The sequence below is a fragment of the Thunnus albacares genome, chromosome 2 (genome assembly GCF_914725855.1).
Source record: "Thunnus albacares chromosome 2, fThuAlb1.1, whole genome shotgun sequence".
Lineage (NCBI taxonomy): Eukaryota > Metazoa > Chordata > Actinopteri > Scombriformes > Scombridae > Thunnus > Thunnus albacares.
Genome location: NC_058107.1, coordinates 5,923,154 through 5,948,271, shown reverse-complemented (window position 1 = coordinate 5,948,271; position 25,118 = coordinate 5,923,154). Strand labels below are relative to the sequence as shown.

General features: G+C 37.8%; 1 protein-coding gene and 1 long non-coding RNA gene across 2 annotated transcripts in view; one reads left to right on the top strand and one right to left on the bottom strand.

The window, feature by feature from the left end:
- The window catches only part of LOC122990532 (zinc finger RNA-binding protein-like), a 49,566-nt gene that overhangs the window by 7,776 nt on the left and 16,672 nt on the right, over window positions 1-25,118 (bottom strand). The window contains exons 5-9 of the mRNA XM_044363901.1: window positions 20,071-20,212; window positions 17,858-17,955; window positions 16,966-17,061; window positions 14,715-14,826; window positions 2,248-2,345 (exon numbers count right to left, since the gene is read on the bottom strand). Coding sequence (XP_044219836.1) covers window positions 2,248-2,345; window positions 14,715-14,826; window positions 16,966-17,061; window positions 17,858-17,955; window positions 20,071-20,212 — 546 coding nt within the window. The remainder of the gene's footprint in view (window positions 1-2,247; window positions 2,346-14,714; window positions 14,827-16,965; window positions 17,062-17,857; window positions 17,956-20,070; window positions 20,213-25,118) is intronic.
- LOC122990540 lies at window positions 2,354-24,059 on the top strand. The gene is made up of 3 exons (XR_006405402.1): window positions 2,354-4,232; window positions 15,890-15,899; window positions 24,046-24,059. It is a non-coding gene; the product is annotated as an uncharacterized LOC122990540 (long non-coding RNA).

The following is a 25,118-nucleotide window of genomic DNA, read 5'->3' as shown; positions in this document are numbered from 1 at the left end:
CTTATATATGCTTCCTTTAGGTAATATCATTAGGAAACACTCCATAAATTTTCATTGTTACGCAGATGACACCCAATTATATTTATCAGTGAAGCCAGATGAACCCAATCAGTTAAACAAACTCCAAACATGCCTTAACGACATAAAGACGTGGATGACCTGCAATTTTCTACTACTAAATTCAGATAAAACTGAAGTTATTGTGCTTGGCCCTAAACACCTTAGAAACACATTATCTAATGATAAAGCTACTCTGGATGGCATTACCCTGGCCTCCAGCACCACCGTAAGGAATCTGGGAGTTATCTTTGATCAGGATATGTCCTTTAACTCCCACATAAATCAAATCTCAAGGACTGCCTTTTTTCACTTACGTAATATCACATCCTGTCCCTAAAAGATGCAGAAAAACTAGTTCACGCATTTGTTACTTCTAGGCTGGATTATTGCAATTCCTTATTATCAGGCTGCCCTAACAAGTCTCTAAAGACTCTCCAGCTGGTCCAGAATGCAGCTGCACGTGTATTGACTAAAACTAGAAAAAGAGACCACATTTCTCCCATTTTAGGTTCACTACATTGGCTTCCTGTAAAATCTAGAATAGAATTTAAAATCCTTCTCCTAACTTACAAAGCCCTTAATGGTCAGGCACCATCATATCTTGAAGAGCTCATAATACCGTATTATCCCACTAGAACACTGCGCTCCCAGTATGCAGGCTTACTGGTGGTCCCTACAGTCTTTAAAAGTAGAATGGGAGGCAGAGCCTTCAGCTATCAGGCTCCTCTTCTATGGAACCATCTACCGGATTCAGTCCGGGGTGCAGACACCCTCTCTATGTTTAAGAGTAGGCTTAAAACTTTCCTTTTTGATAAAGCTTATAGTTAGGGCCGACCAGGCTCGCCTTGGATCAGCCCTTAGTTATGCTGCTATAGGCCTAGACTGCTGGGGGACTTCCCATGAAGCACTGAGCTCCTCTCTCCTCCTCTCCCTCCTCTCCATCTGTATGCATTCATGTAACATCAATGCATGTCACTAACTTTGCTTCTTCCCCGGAGTTTTTTTGTGCTTTCTCATCTCACAAGAAAACCTGAGTCCCGGGCCGAACCTTTGCGGTCCTTCACAGTCCTGATGGCATCCTTCCCTGGCTGTTGCTGCTATTGCTGCTTGTGCTTGTTGTAGTGATTGTTTTTCTTCTGTCCCCCCTCCCCCTTTCCCTCTCTCTTTCTCTCTCTCAACCCAACCGGTCAAAGCAGATGGCCGCCCACCAAGAGCCGGGGTCTGCTTGAGGTTTCTACCCGTTAAAGGGAAATTTTTCCTTACCGCTGTCGCCAAGTGCTTGCTCATGGGGGAATTGTTGGGTCTCTGTAAATTAAAGAGTACGGTCTTGACCTGCTCTATGTGAAAAGTGCCTTGAGATGACTTCTGTTGTGATATGGCGCTATATAAATAAAAATTGATTGATTGATTGAGTACTCAGAGGGCCTTCAACCTTCAACAGTAACACCAAAGTGATCTATAAGAAAAGCCAGCAGCATAGTTTTTGGTTTTATGAGGATGACAAAGTTTTATGTCAACAGGACTCTGATGTAACAGTTTTGTTTATTTATTTTTAACTTTTTTAAAAAATTTTTAACATTTTCCTTTTTCTGTCGGTATTCTCTTACTGTCAAGCAGAAAAATGTTCTAAATGGGGTGGTAAATGTTTGTAGGAAAATCACTGGTACTCAACAGAAGAGTTTGTCCTGTTTATGAGTCAATTCAATGTAACAACTTCTATCCTGCATTTCAGATCTTACCTTCTGGTTCTCTTTTCAGAGTTCCTTTAAATAAAACTAAATATCTCAAGATTTTATATTATTTACATATTTGTATAAGTTTGTTCTAAATTGTTTTAACCTGTGTGTGTCATTTTCTTTTGTATATTATTTGACATGTTTGTATTCATATGGTGTGCTCTTGTGCTTTATATTGTCACCCTGTGTTTCACTGCTGCACAACCAATTGCTCACCGGGGACAAATAAAGTAATTGGTTTGTAAGGTGAGTATTCGTGATCAAAATCTAAATCTTAGAATAGCCAGCTGTATTGTTTTAATATCTTATTCAAACTTTAAATATTTCCAGTTGTTTTGAAAGTACTGTCATTTCTCCCATTTTAACTGTTCACCAACTAAGGCAATTTTCAGATTAATTTATTCATGTCACAATCAGCTTGATAGTTTATGTATAATTCAAGAGCTTGTACTTGGGCACTTGAGGTAATGTCTTCTCTCTGTTGCTCTCCCATAGGTGTTAGGGTATCCACAGGATTCTTTTCACATGGATCTACCAATCCTGGCCCACCTGTTAAAAGAAATAAAATTGCATTAATTTATATTTCATTTCGTTATGTTCTCAGTATCCTCTGCATTTGTATTATACAACTACAGGCATGTTTTTAAGGTGACAGAGTAATTGTATGATGGTCGGTATTTAAGTGAACTCATTACTCAAACAGTAAATTCTAACCCAACAGCCAAATGTCTAATGTTGCATGTTTGAGAAACCAGATTCATCTCTGACTTATGGCCATACTAAGTTCCTGCTGCCAATACAAGCCAGAAGAGGAATGTGTTTGGCCCCATCATCACAACACTGAAGGAGAGAGGAGGGATCTACACCGCAAAGCTTAAGGTACTAAAATGTATAATGTAAATTCCATGACTGCGTACTCTTTGGCACTTATAAAGTTGGATAAAGTTCTAATTTAAGTATATTGCCTATGCTGCAATTTTATCTCTCTCCTTTTGTGGAGAGAGACAGTTAGTGCTAGATTTTGATTTAACTTTTAAAAAGAGCAAGATTTCAGTTTCTCTACTATTCTCTTTCGTGTCATTGCCCTCTAGCCTACTATAAGGGTTTTTCCATGGTTTTTGGAGTAGTTACACTTTGCCATGTTGTGAGAAGTCAAGCCATGCTGGCTGGCTGCCAGTGTTTTTCCACTGGCAAGATAAGTAAGTTGTTTACCTTGATGTCATGTTGGAGTTGTGCCAGTTTGATTATTTGTGCCAGTACTTTGTTGTGTAGACCTGTTTTTATTGTACAGCGCTGCCCATGAAGCTCTGCTAATTCAGTAATAAACACATTTCATTTCCTATAACTTCTTAACAATAAAAGCCACCCATTATATTGTCAGCCTGGTGTCCAGCAACGACATACATACTGAGTCTTGCAACAACATAGTTGTAGTGAGGAAGAGAGGGGGTTGTCACGGGTCGGCTGTGGTCGGCCCTGCAGCGGTATGGCTCACCACGGCTATTCCCTGCTGTCAGGCTCTAATGGAAATTCATTTCATCATGGGCTTACTACTATATTTGCTTTGGGGCTTGTGAAGTTTGCCACATTTTGTCTACAGTTAAGTAAACAGAATATAAGCAGAATATTTGTATATGTCTTCATACATGTCTGGAGGGGATCTTCAGGGATTAAAGCAAATAAATAAATAAATGAATAAAAAAATCTTTTGACTGAGATTTTTCAAGCAGCAGCCAAGTCATATTCCCCATCTGCAACCTGTAAAACATGGTTACTTGACGCCTGCAAAATAACACAATATGTAAAATTATGACATTTCAGCACCACTCCACACATAACCACCACTGCTGTTCTCTAATGCAGCCATCAGGTAAAAATACTCTAAGACCAATACTGTTTTAAGGGAAGAAGATGCTTTTGAATAGCTTTTCTATTGCCAGTTTTTTTGTAATGTCAATGCCATTTTCAATCTATGAAATGAAACTGATATTTTCTTATGTGCAAAGCTTGTCTCAGCTTTTACTTTTTCAAATAATCAACAATCTACATAACTTTTCAGTTTTTTTCTTAATTTCTTCTTTAATTTCTCAATTGATCTGCATATTTGCACCGATGGTCCTTTGCTCGAAAAATGTCAAATTTTGTAAGAAACTTTGTCAGGATCATCTTCGGACTTTGCTTACCTACAGTTATGAAGGAAATTTCGATAAGTCAATCCATTCCAAAATTATACAGTTTTAGACCTGTGTCTTTAAGTTCAATTTTACATAAAAGCTAATAAATCAAAACTGGCTTAAGTTATTGTAACCAAACTTGGTGCATGTTTTCAGATGCTATGAAAATTTTAAGCTTTGCTACACAGTCTTGAGATGTTCTGCCACTAAGAGGCATCATAAATATGAAAAGTTTATATCTCATAATCGGCTGTATGGATTCGTATTGGATACTAGATCTCAAATGTTTCAAATTGTGTTCAGATCAGTCAAATGGTGAGTCCACAGTGATATTCACCATCTTGCTGTAATTTGTGTGCACAACTTTCTATTTCATCTCATTTTTTAACAAATTTCACCAAAATATTTGACAATGCACCCAAAACCAGCAGAATGACGTGTGATTTTTTTTCAGAATTGTATCCCCAACAGTTAAATCATTAAGAATTTTTTAAAGTTTTGTGATATCCCTCTCTCTGCCTTCTGCTTGTGAGGTTGGTTTGGCTTCCTGGCTCAGGGGAGGGTGGGTTGGAGAGGGGAGTCAGGAAACCTGCACCTGGTTAGTTTAGACCTCAGTGTATTAGGGCAGATTCCTTCTTAACCTCTTTCTCTCCTCTTCCTCCAAGCCTCCGCCAGCTACATGGGTTTTGTGTTTTGTTTCCACACATCACACACACTTAATCACACATTCATCCAAGTTATTCACTCTCATTGACATCAATGCAGTAATTTACGAATTGTATGCAGACATAAGTTCAAGGTTCTATATGTAGGAATCAGAAATTCCTTCTCCTTAGTGACATCTGTTGCTGTTAGAGGAGCTGCAGTAAACAGCCTAGTGCTTGCACGCGCATACTCACAGCAGAAGACTATTGCAAGTGATGTCTTTTTCCTCACTTACACTTCTGATAATTACATAAAAGATCTCTAATGTTGTGTTTTGCAACGTGTTTCAGCAAATTATCTCTCACTCCCAGTCAGTCAGCCCCCTGCTGTATGTACATGCACTCACTTGTTCATACACAAACACACACATAGAGGCTCCTGCTGTGCTGTGGCCGCTGGCTGGTGAGAGCCAATCCGCACTGCCCAACTTGCACAATATGTGTTAATCAACCACCCGAACCTGACCCGACCCACAAACCGCCAACTTTTTTTTTTTTTTTTTTTACCAACTGTGTTTACTAAACACCTGTAGGCTCACTGAGCTGTGGTCGGGGAGCAATGTACTGTGGTCAGGATGTAACATGCTGTGGCCGAAACAAAAAGGACAAAAAGGAAAAACAAAAAGGTTAAGCTATGTTCTGCTATCGCTGTGGAGCTTGTTTTCTGCTCCTTTGTTGAGGAAATAATAGCTGTGTGCTTGGAAGTGGGTGACTTGTAATTGTGGGGCTGTTTTGTTGTGAAATGTGTAGTGGTTGATGGAGGCAGCTAGCCTCCTGCTAGGTCTCATTTTTTACGTTACATTACTTCCCATTCACTCTTTGCCATAAAAAATTGCTTCACAATTCTACATATAGACCCTGGAAAGCTATAATATGTAACTACTCTGCATTAAAATGTCTAAAAACAACTAGACCTATGTTATATATTTTGTCAAGTTGTGTACTTACATTATCACAAATGTTTCCAAAAATTTTCAAACCCAGAGAAATTAGTCATTTTAATCAAGGTAATGGTCCGTTTCACTTCATATGGTCGCCTGTCAATATCATCATACCCACTCTACCAAAGAGTATACGTGCACAAGATGCATGTGTCGGTGTTGTGGTTGTCGGCTACAATGGCGTTTACCAAAGAATACACACATACAAGATAATACATCGGCAGCATCATGGTTGTCTGTCACAATGGCGTCTACCACAGAGTATACACATACAAGGTAATACATTGACGTTGTGGTTGCTTACCAAAAACTGTCATAAATTGACTTTTATTCTGTTTTAAGCCAAATTTTTGTAATAAACTTTTTAGATCTTTGTCCTGGTTTTTAACCATCTTTTAACCAGATGAAAGATTTTAGTCACTGGGATCTTAAGTAATCAGAGAAACAAGCTAAGCAAACGTTAGCAGCAGCTTGGCTGGCAGCCCCTCCTCTTACAAAAGAGTATGTCTCAAAGACATACTCTTTGTGCAAAATAGCCCTGGAGAAAGACAGATTTTTAACATGAAACTGCTTTACTCACTGTTTTTACCATTTTTATTCCCCATGTACGTTTGTTTTGGAGAGGAGGAGACCTCTGCAGATAATTCGGCTTACGGTAAAAAACGGCTGAACGTCTGTATCTTAAGTCATCAGAGAAACAAGCTAAGCAAACATTTACAGCAGCTCGGTTTGCAGCCCCTACTGGATGTCCTGTGTCCACCTAACAGCACTAGAGAAACACTGATTTTTAATGTGAAACTGCTTTCTTCGGTGTTTTTACCTGTTTTAATCACTGGGTCTGTTTGTTTTGGAGAGGAGATAACCTCTGTGGATAGTTCATTTCCCGGTAAAAACATCCTGACTGATGAACACTGAAGTAATCCTATCCCGGAAAAGCTGGTTGTTTAACAATGAAGAAAACAACTCCCATGATCCCATGCTATTTCACATCGTCATCACACTCCATCTTCTGTTATTGTTTTGATTGAGAGACCCCTAGTGGCAGAAATTACATATTGTGCGTTTAATGACAGTTTTGTTGTCCTGATAGCCTTGTAATTGTAAGGTCACCTGTTTGAATCCAGCCTTGCATCAATGTGTGTGCATCCTCCAGTTTCTGTCCATCTGTTGTGAACTCTTGTAGTTTAAAAGTTTGTACAATAAATGTATGTCAAATGATGTGCTTGTGATATTCAATATCTTACTGTAATTTGTATTTGTACTTCAAGCACATTTTCTATTTCACCAAATGTTTGATCAAACTTCACCAAAATATTTGACAATACACCTGAAACCAGCAGTGTGATGTGAATTTTTTCAGAATTTTCTCACCAACATTTTGACTCTTGTAAGCGTTTTAAGTTTAAATAGACAAGTCATGTCATTGCCTTGAGTTGTGAAACCATGTCTCCCCAGTGGCACAGTCAGTAAGGCACATTCTCTGGCGATACAGAGGTCCAGTGTTTGAATCCCCAAGTGGCCAAGTCCTAATTTCCAAACAATGTATCAATTCATGAATGTAGTACGTTTTCAAGTGCTTATTGAGGTCATATTAAGTTGAAGATTGCCTATTGTGACCCTGTGAAAATTCATTTTTATTATTATTTTTCTTTGCTTAAAGTGTTTGTTTAGCAAAGACTAAGACCTAGAAACAAAAAATTTGCAAGTGGGTTGCAAATTCCACCGACTACTCAGGCACATATGACACTCATTGACATCAAGGTGATGCTGTAATGATTAAGTTCACATTTTCGCAATTATCTTGAAAACAGCTTGGCCTAGAGTTGAAATTCTTTCATCATTTTAAATGTCTCAAGTCATCTGCATCTGGTCTTCTGCTCTAAAAATGTCAAATTTTGCAATTTTTTTGCACTCTGCGTGGAACCCAATTGTTGCCACTTGTGGCTGTATTTATTATTACACACGTAAGATTAAGGGAATACAACACACCTGAAATTGCTATATTTGTTCTAACTTATTTAATGAGTTTGCCTAATGACCATAATTCAATGAAAAAAAACAAAGATTATAATACAGAAATATATAATTGTATGTGGGTCTATATTAATAAGTTTCATTCTGATAAAATAACAGGATTTATTTTGTCCCTATTCAACTGTGATGCCTGGCTTTAAAACATCCACCCACACTAGAGCTGGGTGATATAACAAAAAATGTGATCACGATAATTTCTGAAGCCTGAAGAAACCATAGGGGTTCATTAGTTAAACTTCAGTTTGGTTTAGAATACATTGTGATAAAAATATTTTGAACAACATCTAAATGTAAACATTTAACTTTGCAAACATGCTTTATCTACTGTCACAAAACAAGTTAGCTTGCCTTGTGACATTAAAACTAAAAGCTGTGATTACCATCTAATCAAATTCCTTTGGCAGGGCAGCAAACATCTCAAATGTTTAGAGGTACAACCAAGACAAAAGTAGAGAAGTGGATCACAAAGGCCCTGGCACATTCGTACACTCATCTGAGATACAATAAATTTAAAAAGATATTAATTAGGGCCTGAGCCCAAAGGGCGAAGACCCTATTGTATTTCGTGTGTTTGTTTCTTTATTATTATTAGGGCCTGAGCCAAAAGGGCTAAGACCCTATTGTATTTCATGTGTTTGTTTCTTCCTTATTATTCTTTATTAATATGCCACTTCAACCCTACATTTGACCCCCTAAACATGCTCAAACACTCACCATATTTGACACGCACATCAAGTCTGGTGAAAAATTTGATAAAATGTAAAAATTAACCCCAAAAGTGCCAAAATGTGCTGCAGACCGCCACCTATGTTTCTAAAATGGCCGCTACGGCCCGTAGGAATGTCGTAGAGAGATCGAACCAAAACTCAATTATTCGTCTCATCAAGACCTACAAATCATATGCTGACACCCCTGACCTAAATCCAACAGGAAGTCCGCAGTGCACCCATGAAAGTATGACTTTGTGCCAATTTTGGACCTTGAATAAACGCTATCTCCTCCTAGGGTGTTAATGGTATCGGCTTCAAACTTTAATACATGACTTATCACACTGTGCTGAACAAGTTATTAAAAACTGTAATAACTCAAACGGTTTAGATCTGGTAAGCCCTGAAAGTTGTAGTGTGACATCACACCTTACAATGTAAACCAATGGGGAGGCAATCTCTAGGCATGGACTTTGTGCCAAACTGGGGCGTCTGACATCTAAACTATAAGTCCGACCACTTTCAAACCTGTATCAATGGATTCACGATGAAAATTACTACCTACTTTCCTAAATTCCTACTTTTTTTTCAAGGAGTACATGTGCTCCTAAATGAAAAAAATTAGAAGCACACATATAACTTTAGGAGCACACTGAAAAATGTTCAAGTAACAGTTTCTTAAAGAAAACAATTCATTACATACATACATACAATTTATCACTTACATATTTAAACTCTGTGTGTGTGTGTGTGTGTGTGTGTATGTAAATCATAATTTATGTTGTTTTTAGGGGTGCTCGATTATGGCAAAAAATCATAATCATGATTATCTTGTTCAATATTGGATCACAATTATTTAACATGATTACTTTTTGACTGTCATTTTTGCCAATTGCCAATGTTGATATATGCACATATTTTTTCCCACTTGGCTGAGGAGACTATTACACATGCAATCAAGTATTGTACTAATGATCAAGAAAGACTATAGCCTATATGAGGGAAGAACTTTAATGCTGAGCTACTGAACTCCAGTCTTCCTAAGTTCTTCCTTCATATATTGTCTTTCTTGATCATAGTATAATCTATGCTTGCATGCATAATAGCCTCCTCAGTCAGCTGGTAAAAATATGTGCATATATTGGCAATCGGCCACAATGAGTTGGAAATATCAGCACATTGGATATCGGCAAAAATCCAATGTCGTGCATCCCTAGTTAAGTCTTTACATTCCTAAAAATAGACTTGATGAAAATTAGGAAATTAATTTGTTTTACACACAAACTCATCAAGGGTTTTCAATTTACTAATTGAAATTCAAGTGAATGGGCACAAAACTTGCATGATTTTTATGACACAGGTGTGACCAAGGCAGCCATGTCTCACCCTGCAGAAAATTCTCATCCTCACACTGTTGAGATTTGATGTTTCGCCATGACAGAGGAAGTTGCTATAACTTTATTGTAAATGCTCCAGTCTGCACCAAACTTTACATGTTTGGTGTCATGTACACATATTCAGGCTCCTGGCCTGAATACGTGTACATGACAATATTCCATCAGTGATGCAAACTGGCTGAATAGCGCCCCCTACGAAATTTCAGTAAAGCAGCCCCCACAGCGGGCAAAATAGTGGACAAAGGAAGTGATGTTTATCTCCTTCTTGCACTGTCTGAAAACAGCCCGGGTCTGAAGACATCTACATGCCCGTCACAGAAGCCCTTCGACTGCGCCGCGGCCCGATGTGCGCAAGGGAGCCCGTTCAACGCTGCTTGCAGCTTTAATTATGGGCTGGTTTTCCATCTCTCAAATGTTTTAGAATCTGAGTTAAAATCTGAGTAAAAAGTGCAAAATTGTAAGCAGATCCTTTAAGTTGAAAAGCGGGGCTTCCATGGATCTGACTGTTTTTCCAGCAAACCCCACAGATGCTTGATCGGATTGAGATCTGGGGAATTTGGAGGCCAAGGCAACACCTTGAACTCTGTTATGTTCCTCAAACCGTTCCTGAACAATTTTTGCAATGTGGCAGGGTGCATTATCCCGCTGAAAGAGACCACTGCCGTAATCAATACCGTTGACATGAAGGGCCCCTGGTACTTGGTCAAAGTCACTCAGATCCTTATACTTGCCCATTTTTCCTGCTTCCAACACATCAACCTCAACTGACTGTTCACTTGCTGCCTAACATATCCCATCCCTTGACAGGTGCCATTTTAATGAAATTATCAATGTTATTCACCTCATCTCAGTGGTTTTAATGTTTTGGCTGATCGGTCTACATATATATACACACACACTCACCAACCACTTCATTAAGTACACGTGTGCAATCTAATGCCATCCAATACAAAAGCTCTGCCATAAATTTGCCTCAGTGCACCATGGCTTAATAATAAACAAAGTATAATTATCACCTTTCTGACGATGTCAACAAAAACTGAAAATGTATAAGCTTCAAAAAATTGAATTTATGGAGAGCTGTTGTATTGGATTGCATTAAATTGCATAGGTGTACCTAATGAAGTGGCTGGTGAGTGTATATACAGTATATATTCTGCGGTAAACTCTTCGTTTATCTTACTGACAACATTATTTTAGTTCACGTCTTTAGATTCGCTAATTTTCTTTCTGAAACAACACTAGTGTTAGTGGGTAGCTAGCCTTTCGTTGCTACTCTATTTACTAGCTTGAAGATTAGCCTAGCTTAGCAGTTAGCTTGTGCCCTTGTGCGTTCACAGTCAAAGCAGCCTTGTTAAAATGATGGCGTGTGATGGCTGTTCTGCATTTGCAGACAGGATGTCTCTACTAGAGAAACGTGTCTGTAAGTTAGAGCAGCTTTTTTCGGCTAACATTACTTTAAACATGACAGGCACTCAGATAGTCATAGCCCTGCTAATGATAGCACAAGTGTAGTCTTGTTGGCTGCAGTAGGAAATGGACATGTACTTTGTAATAATAATAATAATAATAATATTTCAACCAATTAAAATATATGAATCGATAATGCAGAAGACGAGGGACGTGCAGTGTAACTGTCAAAAAATGTTCTGTAGATTTGCTGTAGTATGTGGTTGCTCCACTAGTTGGAGCCTCTTTTTAATGAGACTGAGTTAAAGGTGTGTTCGGTGACCACCCGTAAGGGCTGCACAAACTGTAAAACAAATGCATCTCCCTGCCTTCTGAGAAATAGTCCAGGTGATATGTGAAAATTATGTTCACTTTTTCATAAAAGTGTGAAACTTGGCACACTTGTAGAGTTTGGGGCCTTGAACATTTTCAGAAATGGAGCCATCGCAAAAAACGCCTCATGGTGGCCATGGCGACCAATTTACTTTCCTCCATAACCTAATTATGTATATTTCATAATATCTCCTGAACCAAACATGATATCACAGAAAAAGTGATGTCTATCCCTATGTTTTGATGGCCAAGGATTACAATGATACCATATACAACATCATAAACTGTTCAGGTTAATAGTTAATGGTGAATTCATTAATGCTGTGAGAAGGAAATCACAGTATAGGAATACCTAGGCTAGACTTTATAATATTGTGTCTGTTGCATGCATGTTGTGTTAAGTTTTAAAAGCTTTAATGTCCAATATACGACAATTTGAACATCAATATAGCAGCAAACAAGTATTTACTATGTAAAGATATAATGGAGTGATGGTGTCCTGAGCAGAGAATGAAGTCACACTCACTCTGTATGTGTTGTTATCCGAGCTTCTATGTTCTTTGTTCAGATAGCCAGTCCAGCTGCACGTGCATGTTAGTGCATGTGAGTGTGCATGTTAGTGTATGTGAGTGTGCATGTCAGTGCATGTGAGTCCCTCTGTGTCTTCCCCATGTTCAAAATGGCAGCTGGGTTACAAACTTTCTCAAAGTACAGCTTTGTGATCTGTTGGTTCAGGGGCCACTTTCTTTCTATGTGAAAATTATGTTCACTTTTTCATAAAAGCATGAAACTTGGCACACTTGTACAATTTGGGGCCCTGAACGTTTTCAGAAATGGAGCCATTGCAAAAACCCTTCATAGCGACCATGGCGGCTATTTTGCTTTCCGCCATAACCGAATCATGCACCATATCAGATAACACAGAAAAGGTGATGTCTACCCCATGTTTTGATGGTCAAGGATTACAATAATACCATATACAACATCATTAACTGCTTGGGTGAATAGTTAATGTTGAATTCAGCAATGTTGTGAGAAGGATTATAATGAAATTGCAGTATCTGAGAAGACGCAGAATGAAATTTCAAGTATATTTCATGTAATCTTTAATTTACAATAACTCTCTGGGTGATTATATTAATGTCGACTAGGGGGCAGCATTCCATGTCAGACCCATGATGGGAACCTGGAAAACTTCTTCAAACACGAAAATCAGGCCTACCCCCCCATCACTCTCCCTTCATGGTGGACTGCGCTTGGGAAACGAGGCTGATCTGTTAAGTTGCCGAGAGAACAGTATAAGCAGTGTCTCAGACAGTGAGGTCCAAATACTAGATGGGTCAGCAGTCATAAACCTGCTGAAATTAGGTGTAGCTAAAACCTTCAATGACTTTTCCAGTGAGATCTTCACACTTTATATCAAAGAGAAACTTGAAAGGGCCAACAGACTGGATGTTGTATGGGACTGCTATGACGTTAACAGCTTAAAGTCCCTGAAAAGACAGAAGCGGGTAAAGGGGACAAGAACAAGAGTGGATGGAAAAAACAAGATACCAACCAACTGGAAAGGCTTCCTGAGAGTGGATAAACACAAAACAGAGCTCTCACTTTATGGCCAGGAAGCTTGTGGAAATGTGAACTACCAAAGTTGTTTCCACTTGTGGACTCAATGTTCTATCATCTCATCCACAAGAAACAGATCAGATTGCTCCTTGCACACATGAAGAGGGAGATACAAGGATGCTACTCCATGCAGTGGATGCTGCAAGACAAGGATTTAAAAAGATCACCCTGTGGACTGTGGACACAGATGTTGTGGTCCTAGCTATTGCGCATGTGTCAGAGCTGGACATTGAGGAGCTGTGGGTGGCATTTGGGACTGGCGAGAACTTCAGATACATACCTGCCCATGAGATTGCCAAGTCTCTGGGTCCTGACAAATCCAAGACCCTTCCTGTGTTCCATGCCTTCACTGGCTGTGACACAGTATCTGCATTTGCAACCAGGGGCAAGAAGACAGCATGGGATACCCAGAATGCTGATGACATGGCAACAGAGGGCATCATAGCTTTGTCAAAACAGCACCTCAGAAGAGCAGTGTACCAAGGAGGACACTGTTGGGGACAAGCACTTGAGTTGGCACCAAATACGCCATTTCCAACAGACTGGGGTTAGATGGACCCAAGCAATTTGAGAACATTGTGGTCACCTCTTCCACAGGTAAGCCAGTGGAAGAAGTTCATGTGACTACAAAAGAGTGTGGTGACATGTAAATGTAAATGCAATAGACGGGGGGCCATGTTTCGCTTATTGCATGTAAATATTATCCACTGTGAAACAGGTTAAGTCTTTGAAAATGAAATCAAATGCCATTTTAGAAAATTGCATTTTCATTTCAACTGTGACTTAAATATTGCTTGCATGAATGGAAAATGAGGTTACATTTCTTATATTGCATTTTAATTTTCAAATTCGAATTAATATTTGAATATTGTCCACTGTACAGCAGGGTACGACTTTAAAAATTAAATGTCAAACAGCACCATTTTCATTTTAGTATATTCATAGAACACCAATATGAGTATGTGAAAATGAAAATTGGATTATCACATTTTCATACACATACATATGTGGAAATTCATAATGCTATTGTGGAATTACATTTTCAAGTTTAAATGATCATTTTAATAAAGTCCCCTATGGGCTTCTATAACTCTGCCAGAATGCGAATAAGTGTATTTCTCAAAATGACAAATTATTCCTTTGAGGTGGTTCAAGTGGCTAACAACAACTCATAGACAACTCCCTCTAGAGGTATTCCATGCAAGTGAAAATGGGAGGATACCCTGGGGAAAACCTTGAACCTGCTGGAGTAAATATTGTATGTTTAACTTGTTCTTCAGGTTATTTGTCTCTCAGCACAAGATTCCTTGGAGAAAATTCCTTAGAAAAGAATATTCGATTCTATGTCAGGTTACTGCCAAAGGAGGACAAGAGTAGTCAGATTACATTAATGCATACAGTTAGTGTGAATACAAAGAACAGTCCCCCCTTTTCAGCTGACCCAATTTTGGTTTGCAAACAGAATTTATAAGACAATATAATTTATAAGACAGTATAAGAGCCTAATAAGTATATCACTAATCAATATATAGGAAAATAAAGAAACGATATCTTACCAGGGAGTAAAATCCCAGAAGAAATACATTCAAAGACACGTCTCAGTGCATCGCCTGGGCTGAGGGGGGCAGAGGCACTACTGATGGCCTTCTCAACTAGCAGCTCCATGGCCTGTACAGAGTAAACAGTGAAGATGGCTTAGATGCTTGGCGAACACACACAATCTCTGCTGGCATTACCATTACAGATGTGGCAATATGGAATTTCAGGGCCAATAATGATAACAGATAAATATCTGTTTGTTCTGACCAATACGAGTACCAGTAATTTTATTACAAATACAAAAATGTGAAGCTTACAATTATGTATTTTTAGACTGACATGATTATTCTATCTCACATAACAACAATGTTTAGTGCATTCACCAATCTCTACAATGAAAAATTTATTTAATGTTAACCTTTTTTAACAACTGTAGTTTATCTTTCTTATATGTAGACTAATACTAAACCTTATCTCCTTATTGACAGGACCTTTGGGATAACTTTTCATACTGATGGTTACCTAAAACCCTGAGACTCCACTGTTTAGAAAGACTGCAGTTTTTTTTTTTGTTGTTTTTTTTACAATAAACTGATTAACAGCCCTGCGGTATCATTTTTGCTTTCATCTGTCCTTCTTCCTCTGCTGCTGCTGGTTAGAGACTCACTGTTACAGGTACTACTGGAAGAGGGGAGGAGCTGGCTGGTCTCAGCCTTACGTCTACAAGGCTACATGCAACTCATTTTCAGATATTTTGCTAATCAGACTCAATCAACATATACAATTAGTTTTCGTTTTGAGTTCATAACAGTTCGGTATTAGCATAAAAACTTCCATATGTATGTAAAACATACCAGGTTAAAGTGAAAATAGAGAACTCATGATAAATGGGACCCAACAGCAGGATAGCATAGCTGTGGCAAACAGTTTTAATTGTTATTTCATTGATTCTGTTTTGGAGTTGGGCTGAAATTTCAGTGTAAATGATCCAAAAGCACTCAATCTTACATGTATGAATGAGGCAAAAGTGAACTCAACTTGATCTCAACTTTATCAGATTCTAAGGCAAGGAATCACTGGGGACTTGACAGTCTTTCTTTTTTTTTTTTTTTTTAGCTAAAAACAAATTGTGTATCCACAGCTTAGTGTTAATAGACAAATAACAAAAATGTTAATGAGGTTAAGTATTAAGGTATGACATTGTATTCCAACTTGACTTTCGAAAGCCATATTAAAAAGATGAGTAAAAAATTGAAATATAAGATGGTTAAACTTAGAGCATTTACAGCAATTTAAGCATCAAAAACAATTTTGCATGCTATTATTTTTTCACATCTTCATTATTGTGTATCCTGCTGGTCCCAGGCCTGCAAGACTGTGCTGAAGCCAATTAAAATTCTTTTTAAACAAGCTTTAAAAGTTTTTGATAGGAAATCACTAAATCACTATCGTTGTAATATATTGTCCAAATAGTCGCTTAAGTTTTGAAAATCTCATTCTGTTTTCAGAAGTTCAATTGCTATTCAAAATAATTCATGCTGCTCCTCCACCATTGAAGAACCTTTTTCAGCTCCACTCTGAGCAAATGAGCAGAACCTCTAGATCTACTCTAAACTCAAGACTTACATATCCCTCTGTGGCAGACTGCATTTGCACAATCTCCTTTTTCATTTACGACCATCAAACATTGGAATATGCTTCCAGCTGAGCTTAAAACTTAGAGACTTTCATTATTTTTCCCATGGTGCAAACAAATGAATACTGAGCAACCAGTCATGTCAACATTAATTTTACAGTGATTCAGATTTTATTTTTTTGTTAGTGTGATAGAGACTATGTAATGGTGTTGCATATAAATGCATGTTTTTATTATCTGGTAATTGTTCTGTGTGTACCTGCCTAGGGGCTGCAGATAGAAATGAACTAATAGCTAAATCTGGCATATATCATCTCTTTTCATTTTGAGATTAATGTTTTTTGTGCATGGTCCTTGTTTAATAAACGCTAATAATAATAATAACAACAACAATAACAATAATAATAATAATAATAATAATAATAATAATAATAATAATAATGATAATAACAATAAAATCGTGACACAGGCTTTTGACACAGCTTTGGTCACCAAAGTTCAATTTAGGAATTAACAACCAAAAATTTCATGTTTCTCTTAAGACTGTGGACTCCTGTCAGGCACAGCCATAATTCACACAGTGCACTGAGGCCTTTAAATGTCTCATTAGCATGTTTAAATAACATACTCACCCATCCTGGGAAGGACGACCATGTAGGAACTCGCTGACAGAGGTCTCGCAGGATTCGAATGACGATCACACAGGACTGGAGTCCATTGGCTCTAGCCTTGTGATGCAATAAAGTTAGGTTTACCAAATGACCAAGAGTGACAAGAGATGGACCAAAAAAGTGAATCAGTTCTGTCTTAGAGGTCCAAAAACTACTGTGCATAATGGAAGCTTGAGTATGGTTTGAGGTGTGTATGAGCCATAACAGTTTGCAATCAGCTGCCATTCCCAGTAGTCTTGTACCTCACAGTTAGTAAGGGAGTTCAAAGTTTGCAAGATGCACAAGAAATGAGGATTTTCCTTGCCATCTTCTAAACCCTGACCCCAGGTTTATCCAGGTATCTCACAAAAAGGTACTTAAAGTACAAGTCCACCTGAAAGGAGAGTATAGGGACTGAAAGAGCTGAGGAAATCTGCATTACTTTGCCTGTGCTTTTGCTCAGGTAGCAGAATCACAGGAAACTACTCAAATATTCCTTTTTCTCTCAATCCCCATTCTATAAAAAATATATAGAATAAAAATGATACAAATTTTGCACAACTCTGTGCAAGTTATTGTGCAGCCTTATGGAATCACATGTTACTACAATGCAATACTTGGGAAATTAAAAAGGACAAGGATGCCAGTCCTTTGCTCAAGTAATTTTTTATATGAGAACTTCTAAATAACTTCAGTATATATAATGGATATTAACCAGATTCTTGTAGGAGGCACCCTCGAATATTTGTTTTACTTCAAATAGTAAAAGTTTTCCTCATTATAAAATAGAAACCAAATGTGTAAAACACAAATAAATGAATAAACAAATGCATCTCATAAGGCTACAATAAGAAAGTAAAATGATGTTCCGAACCTGGAACCACTTAGCGTGGCGCAGAGCAGCCAGAGCGTCAAGGCATTTTTGCCTGTCCAAGACGTCCGCTGGGTCTTTCACCATACCCGAGGTTACATCTAAAAATGGATTTGAAGTGTCAAAATGATGATGAGGAATGGGTGTTTGACCAGGTCAGCGAAGCTGGCAAATAACAAACACATTGCCACACATACCAATGTTTCTTTCCAAAACAACCTACAATTGGTTGCTTACTATTTGTAATTTCAAAAGGGCTACTGATATTAAAAAAATTGAAAACCAAAACATTGTTTAAATAGATAGATACAGCCTGACAGTGTACATGATGTTAAGTCATTGCATTCTGTAAAAGGGGTATGAATTTACAGACTCAATATTGTAGACAAATAAACTGTTTGGAAAGCAACAATGTAGCTAAATTTACATGGGTTTAAGCTCACAGATGTTTTGAAGCCAATACCATTTTATCAGGTAATTGTGTTGTAAAGATTATTATTAACTTGTTAAGTACCATGGACATTTTAGTAAATTTTCTTTGCTCGAGTATTAGGGCAGAGGAGAGATTCCATGGCTAATGATTATTAGAGGTAAGAATGTGTTGCAGAGAGACAGAAAGAGCAAATGGCTAACACGGAGTGACCTGATAAAAAAGCAGCATGGCAATGGTAGGTGTGGCAAAGTTTTTGAGATATGGGAAAACCTTGGTCAAAAATCCTTCCGGAGCGGTTGGGCCCTACTAAACCCCTGATGGGAGACAGCGTACTTGACAAACTAATTATTTTTTGTTTAAAGAAATAAAGGAGTCTTTATGCTGGACTTTTAAAGATTACTATGACCTATAAAAAGGAAGCAGCAATGGGTGCTGAAGAAGAGAAAAAAAACATGATAACTACTAGCAAACAAAAGGGGTTAGGATATCACTGCATGCATACCTAATACCAGTAGGTTGGAATAAGACCCCAAGAGTCATTGTATACCAAAGGCTGTACTCAGGTCCGACCAAAGATTCCTCTGTCATAGCTTTTTTTTTTTACCTGAACTTTAGCAATACTCCCCTAAGAAAAAATGGAAATAATCAGATTTCAAAACAATATGGTTCATGGTTTAACTGTATCTCATCTTTCCATTGTCAATTAATTCTGGAGAAAATGGTCCATCTTAAAATGATTTGTACTCATCTTTCTATTGTCAATGAAATCAAAATGACAAGAACTTGTCAAAGGCTTTCTTTTTTGCTAAATCAATCTAAAATATTATCTCTATATTGAGCCGAATTTTGAGTCCTAAGGTAGATGTCAATCTACTCAGGGGAGCACTTCAGAACAGGGGACCTCAGCATGGTGAACTGTTCACCAGTACACAAAAGAAAGATTTGTTTCCTGTGGGAAAATAACACCCAATTTCCTCTCCCTAGCTGTGTGGGATTCCACTCTATCTTAGGCCAAATCTTGATTTGAGAAACAATTCAAACATCTTTGCATAATTAATTCCAAATTGAACTTGAGGAACAGAAGAGACTCCTGATGTCGATTTGTTCATGTTCTGCAGGATTTGTCTTTTTTTCTCCTCATCTAAAGAGAATTTGGAGACAAGGTAATATAATGCATGTCTCCCATTGATTATAGTTAACAATAAAATTTAAACAGAATCCCCCGGAACACAGGAAACAAAACAAGCATCTCACCTGGGAATAACTAGACTTAACACAATGCAAACACTGATCATGCTTTGTTCAAAGTGATAAAGATAGCATTTGAGAAGTAAGAGGTACAGAGCAAAAGCCTGAGAGCAATACTGCTGGCACTCACTTCTTTCATCTTTTTTAAATTCAACACTACAAGTTATCTGGACCAACAAAATGAGAGAGGGCATCAATTGAAAAAAAAGGTTTGAGGTCTCTCATGGGCTTCAACCTTACACCTGTAAAAATAGATTATCTAAATATTTCAATTAAAAAAGTCCCTCTAATGGTATCAGTTGTACATACAAAGGTTGTATTAAAAATGAAACTTTTATTACAACAAACCCTGAAGAGACCAAAAAGAGCAAGTTGGAGGGATGATCTGATTTAAAGCCCAACATAATCTTCGTGGAGTGCCAGCAGAATAGTGCTCTTTAGGGTGTAAACCAACATACTGAAACTGATTCATAGGGAGATAGCAGAAGGACAAGAAAAGAGGGGCAATATGAAGGGCTGTTATGGATTTCCCAACCTCCATCCCGGCCATTTTCCTCTCTGATGACAGGTGAAGTCAGCGTGATTGTCACTTGCATCTTTGGCTCTGTACAGGATGTCAGAATAATGGCTGCTTCTTGGATAGATCCCTTGACCTCATACTTTTCAGGTGTTACCATCTGGGAAGAAATGGTGTAGATGCAGTTGCGCAAACATTATTTCATTGTACTCAGATTGCATGGTAAATGGACTACATTTATATAGCGCTTTTCTAGTCTACCACTCAAAGTGCTCTACATGCCAACATTCAACCATTCACACACACATTCAGACACTGATGGCAGAGGGAGCCATGCAAGGTGCCAACCTGCTCATCAGGAGCATCATAGAGCTTTTCATCCAAAGTGCTTTACAATGTTTCTAATGCTCACTCACTCACTCGCTCACTCGCTCGCTCGCACACACACACACACACACACAAATGACGCAGCCATCAGGAGCAATTGGGGGTTCAGTTTTCCTGAGCCACAGCTGCCCCATATAACTAATTGACAATCATTTCATATAGTAATAGCTAGGGAAGCCTAACTTATTGTAATCTACACTCAGTGGCCACATTATTAGGTATAGTTGTTAGTTCATTTTTGCCCTTCACATAGTCACATAGATTTGTGTTGATAGGTTATGTTGATACAGATTGATATGTTGTTTTTTCCAACAATACACACATTGTTTGCAACAGCTTTTGCTGCTCAGAAATAGTGTTTTACTTTTTTTTTTTTTTTTTTGTAGTTGAAAGGTCAATTAAGCTGAATTCAGGCTCCCCCCCCAACCGTGAGGAAACAGACAAAACTATATACACCCCCAACATCTGCCTGGCAAATAGCCAACAATTCAGTATCTATAGTGCTTATTCTTTCAAGGGCCACAGGGGGCTGGAGCCAATACCAGCAGACATTGGCCGAGAGGCAGGATACACCCTGGACATGTCGCCAGTGTATCACAGGGCTGACACAAAGAGACAGACAACCATTCACACTCATATTTATATCTACGGGCAATTTAGAGTCACCACTTAACCTAACCTTTTTTTGGTCTATAGGAGGAAACTGGAGCACTCAGGGAAAACCCACATTTTTGTTGCCACAGCAGTGACTTACATAAACAATTTAAATTACAATAACGTTGGAGGATATATATTAGTTCAGACTGAACATGCTAGGTAGATCTAGCACCTAAAACAAAGTCTAATCCATTTTTCTGGTACCAACAAAAACTGCTGTAGTTTTAAATTGCCATTTCCATGTAAACATAAAATAGGTTACACTATTCTCTCAACAGACATCAGCATATAATAGCTAGATAATCTGGGTGAGTCATGACTTTTGCTTTGATGTTGTAGGAAAGTACCACTTGTCCTCAATGTTAGTACACCTTTTAAAGATCTTGACAGAGAAAATGTAATACCCTTTCCACTGCAAAATGAATGCACATGGGCTGAGCTTTATGTTTGAAATCAATCACCACAATATTAATAGGGATATTTTTCTGGACATTTTTGTATCTCAATGTAATAATCATATGTAAAAAAAAAAAAAAAAAATCACATATAAAGTAATCAAATTAATGGTAAATGCAAGGAACTGTGCCCCACTGTTATGCTTTTTTTTCTTTTTTTACAGAGTTTTATCTAATTTACATTTTTATTAAAATTTGCTTGCCCTAATGCACATGCAAACTGTCAAAATTCCCGTTTAAGACTGAACACACCTATTTAAAGTAAAGAGGCAGTCCAAATGAGCCTGAGCCTAGGCCAAGGTCAACACAAATAGTCCTATTCCAAGCAGATGTCCATAATAAGAAATCCATCATGATATGATGTCAGCTCAGGCCGAAAGTAGAAAAAAACCCTGGAAACCGAGTGTTCAGAGCAGGGATTACTGCTACATACGTTTACCTTGTTATTTGACATGTCAGCCACTTTTAACATGAACATCCGATATTGTGACATTATACATATGTCTGAAAATAAGGAAAAGCATAATACGTCCTCTTTAAAAATGCTCATATCACACTGTTATGTATCAAACTAAAAGAGTGTTAGTGTTTCCTGTAAAATATGCTCAATTTCCACTTAATTGAAATAAAATCATGGTTCAAATTGCACAATCAGTTAAATCCTGATTATCTGCTCTTGAATTGTCAATTATACATGCTACAAGATGTTAAAATTAAGGCGCATCACACACAGCCCAATACTGATATTATCATGACAGAGGCCTGTGGAGAACTGATCCAAAAATTACCACAAAAAGAAAAGGCTGGATTGGACTGATTTGGGAGTGAATACCACATGATTTTATATTTAAATATGTTAACCTTGTGAGTAGATGTTTCTCATTCTTCTAGACATCTGTTCAAAATTTAAGACCTACCATAATTACAAATAAAGGCTTCTTTTATTTATTTATTTAGACATTTCCATAAATTCTGAAAATCAAATTGAAGACTTAAAGGATCTATGGGAAACCTGAATATATCAAAAAGAAATCATACTGCCTTATAACACTTCCTACACAATACTAATCTCAAAACTAAATACTCAGTGTACTGATCACAATCTAATACCTTTAATATCAACACAAAAATATACAGTATTGGCTTATCTGGGCAAGCAGTAAACTAGTTTTCAAAGTACTTGACTTCCAGAACTCAATGTGTTTAGTTTGCCAGGTCTTTGTCATCCTTCCTCCTTGAATTTAGGGGCCAGGGACCCAGTGTTTTATACTAGGACCATTGCTGTTCTTCATATTTGTAAAAAAATCCAATTTTATGAAGTTATCTATTGCTCATCCCCTTTAGTACAAAACTTGTAGTTCCTGATTTGATGTTGTTCAATCCCATTTAATTCAGCTTAAGCTGGTGTTAAATGCAAACAAATCCAAAATCATGCTTTTTTCCCCAAATAGAAAGGAGTTACCATCTTATCTTCACAAACTCTTGACTGCCCAAGGGGTTGTAACTGAAATGGTCTCAACAAGTAAGTATTTAGGTGATATAATTGATCAGAACTTGTCTTTCAAATCACACATTGAAAACCTTATTCCCAAGCTGAAACCAAATGAAGTGTCTTCTTAAGGGATAAATCCTGTTTCTCCCTCTAGGAAGGGAAACACAGGATTTCGGCAGCTTTTTTACATTTATTGGATTACAGTGATCTGCTCTTTATAAATGCACTTAACCAGTGCCTAAAAAAGTTGGATACTGTATACCATTGTGCTTCAGATTTTATTACTGGTTGTGGCAATCTTGTACACCACTGTACTCTGTATGCTGCTGCTAAGTGGCCATCTCTGTATATCCACAGACTTCCTTATCTGTGTACATACATGTGTAGAAATCAAAATCAATATGGCCAGCACTCTCACAATATTCTACAAACGTTGGTTCCCTGAGTTAGGTCGGAGATACGCAAAAAAGCTTTGAAGTACGCTGTCCCTTCCTCCTGGAAGAATGTAGAGAAGAGCTTGAAATAGCTCTGGAATAGTCTGAGCTGATTACTACTGGGGAATTTAAGTAAATTCTAATGGATTGGGACACAAGAACTCTTGGCCAATGGGGCTGCTTTCACTTCATTTGAGATAGTTTTGGAAAATCATACCTGTTTATGCATCTTAACTGAATTTTGTCCATAATCTTGTATTGCATATTAATTGGGTATTTGGTTTACTCTTATTACATCTTAACTGGAATAGACTTTTATTGCTTATTAACTAGATATTGTGTTTTGTGTTCAACTTGTAGTGCCTGACAGTTGTCTTAGTCTGTTTATGTCGTTTGTATTTATTGTTATAACAATGTTTAGGCTATTCTCTTGGCCAGGTCTATCTTGAAAGAGATTTTAATCTCAATGAGACTTTTTACCTGGTTAAATTAAAAAAGAAAAAATATTCAAAGCTATACCAGATTGGAATCATCAAATCATTTCATCTCTGACATAAACAGAGCAAAGTGGTTCAACAAGACTATTGACTAGTCTCCTAAAACCACCTAATTCTCTAACAAGCCAGCATTCATTGCACCTCAAGATGCTGAAAAACAAGTGGTGAACAAGGTAGGTATTTTTTGCAGGGTCCATACACATTTTGGCCAATAAATTTCCACGACTGCTCATGACCAATTTTAATGACCCAACATTCTGTGAATTGAAAATTATTGATTTGACTGAGGGGGCTTTTCAATTAATGAGTAAAATCATCTGGGTTTAGGGGGCAGCCCTATTTCAAAAACATTCGAAACACTTGACAGTGGACACCTGTGGGATTAGGTGAAACAGGTTCACCCAGTGTGCAGAAGTCCACAATGAATAAGTATGGATTAAATCTCTTTCCTTTCTAGTAGGGCTGTAGTCAACCAGAAAAATATCTTGGTCGACTGAAAGTCACACATTTCTCCGTTCTCCATTTCTCTGTTTTGCGTCCTCAGGTTAGGCTAACCCATTGTTGCTAACTTTGGAGCTAACCCTCTTCACTTTTCCAGCACTTGGGGAAACAACAGACTTGACTTTTTAGCATTTCTTAACTGTTACAGTGGAGTCTGTACTGTACATTTACTGCCAGACTGACAACTAACTACTAACCTTTCCCTCTGCTCCGCTCACATCCACCATCACTTTCCTGCTGCTCACTGTTTCCCACTCGCTACACAAACATACTACGCAATGCCATATTCCCAGGCAACGACAGAGGTAGACTCATGGACCGGAACAGCGCTGCACAGAGACTCCCAAACACTATTGATTTCTGAATGAATGGATATTTGGCGTTATTTGTGACATTAAAAAACTTTTTTTGGCCTGGCGGGAGTTCTTGGTGTTATAATTATAGAAGAAACACTGATTCAGTAAACATTCAGTATGTTCAGTAAACGCTCGGTAAAAATTGAGTACAGTTAGACCTAGCAGTCTCCATTAGGTTGGGTGAGTTCAAAGTTCTGAAAACAACAAGGGTGTTTTGAATACACCCTTATTTTCAGTTAATTCATCAGTCTGTCCCTCCCGCCACAGGAAATAATGGATTAATCCTG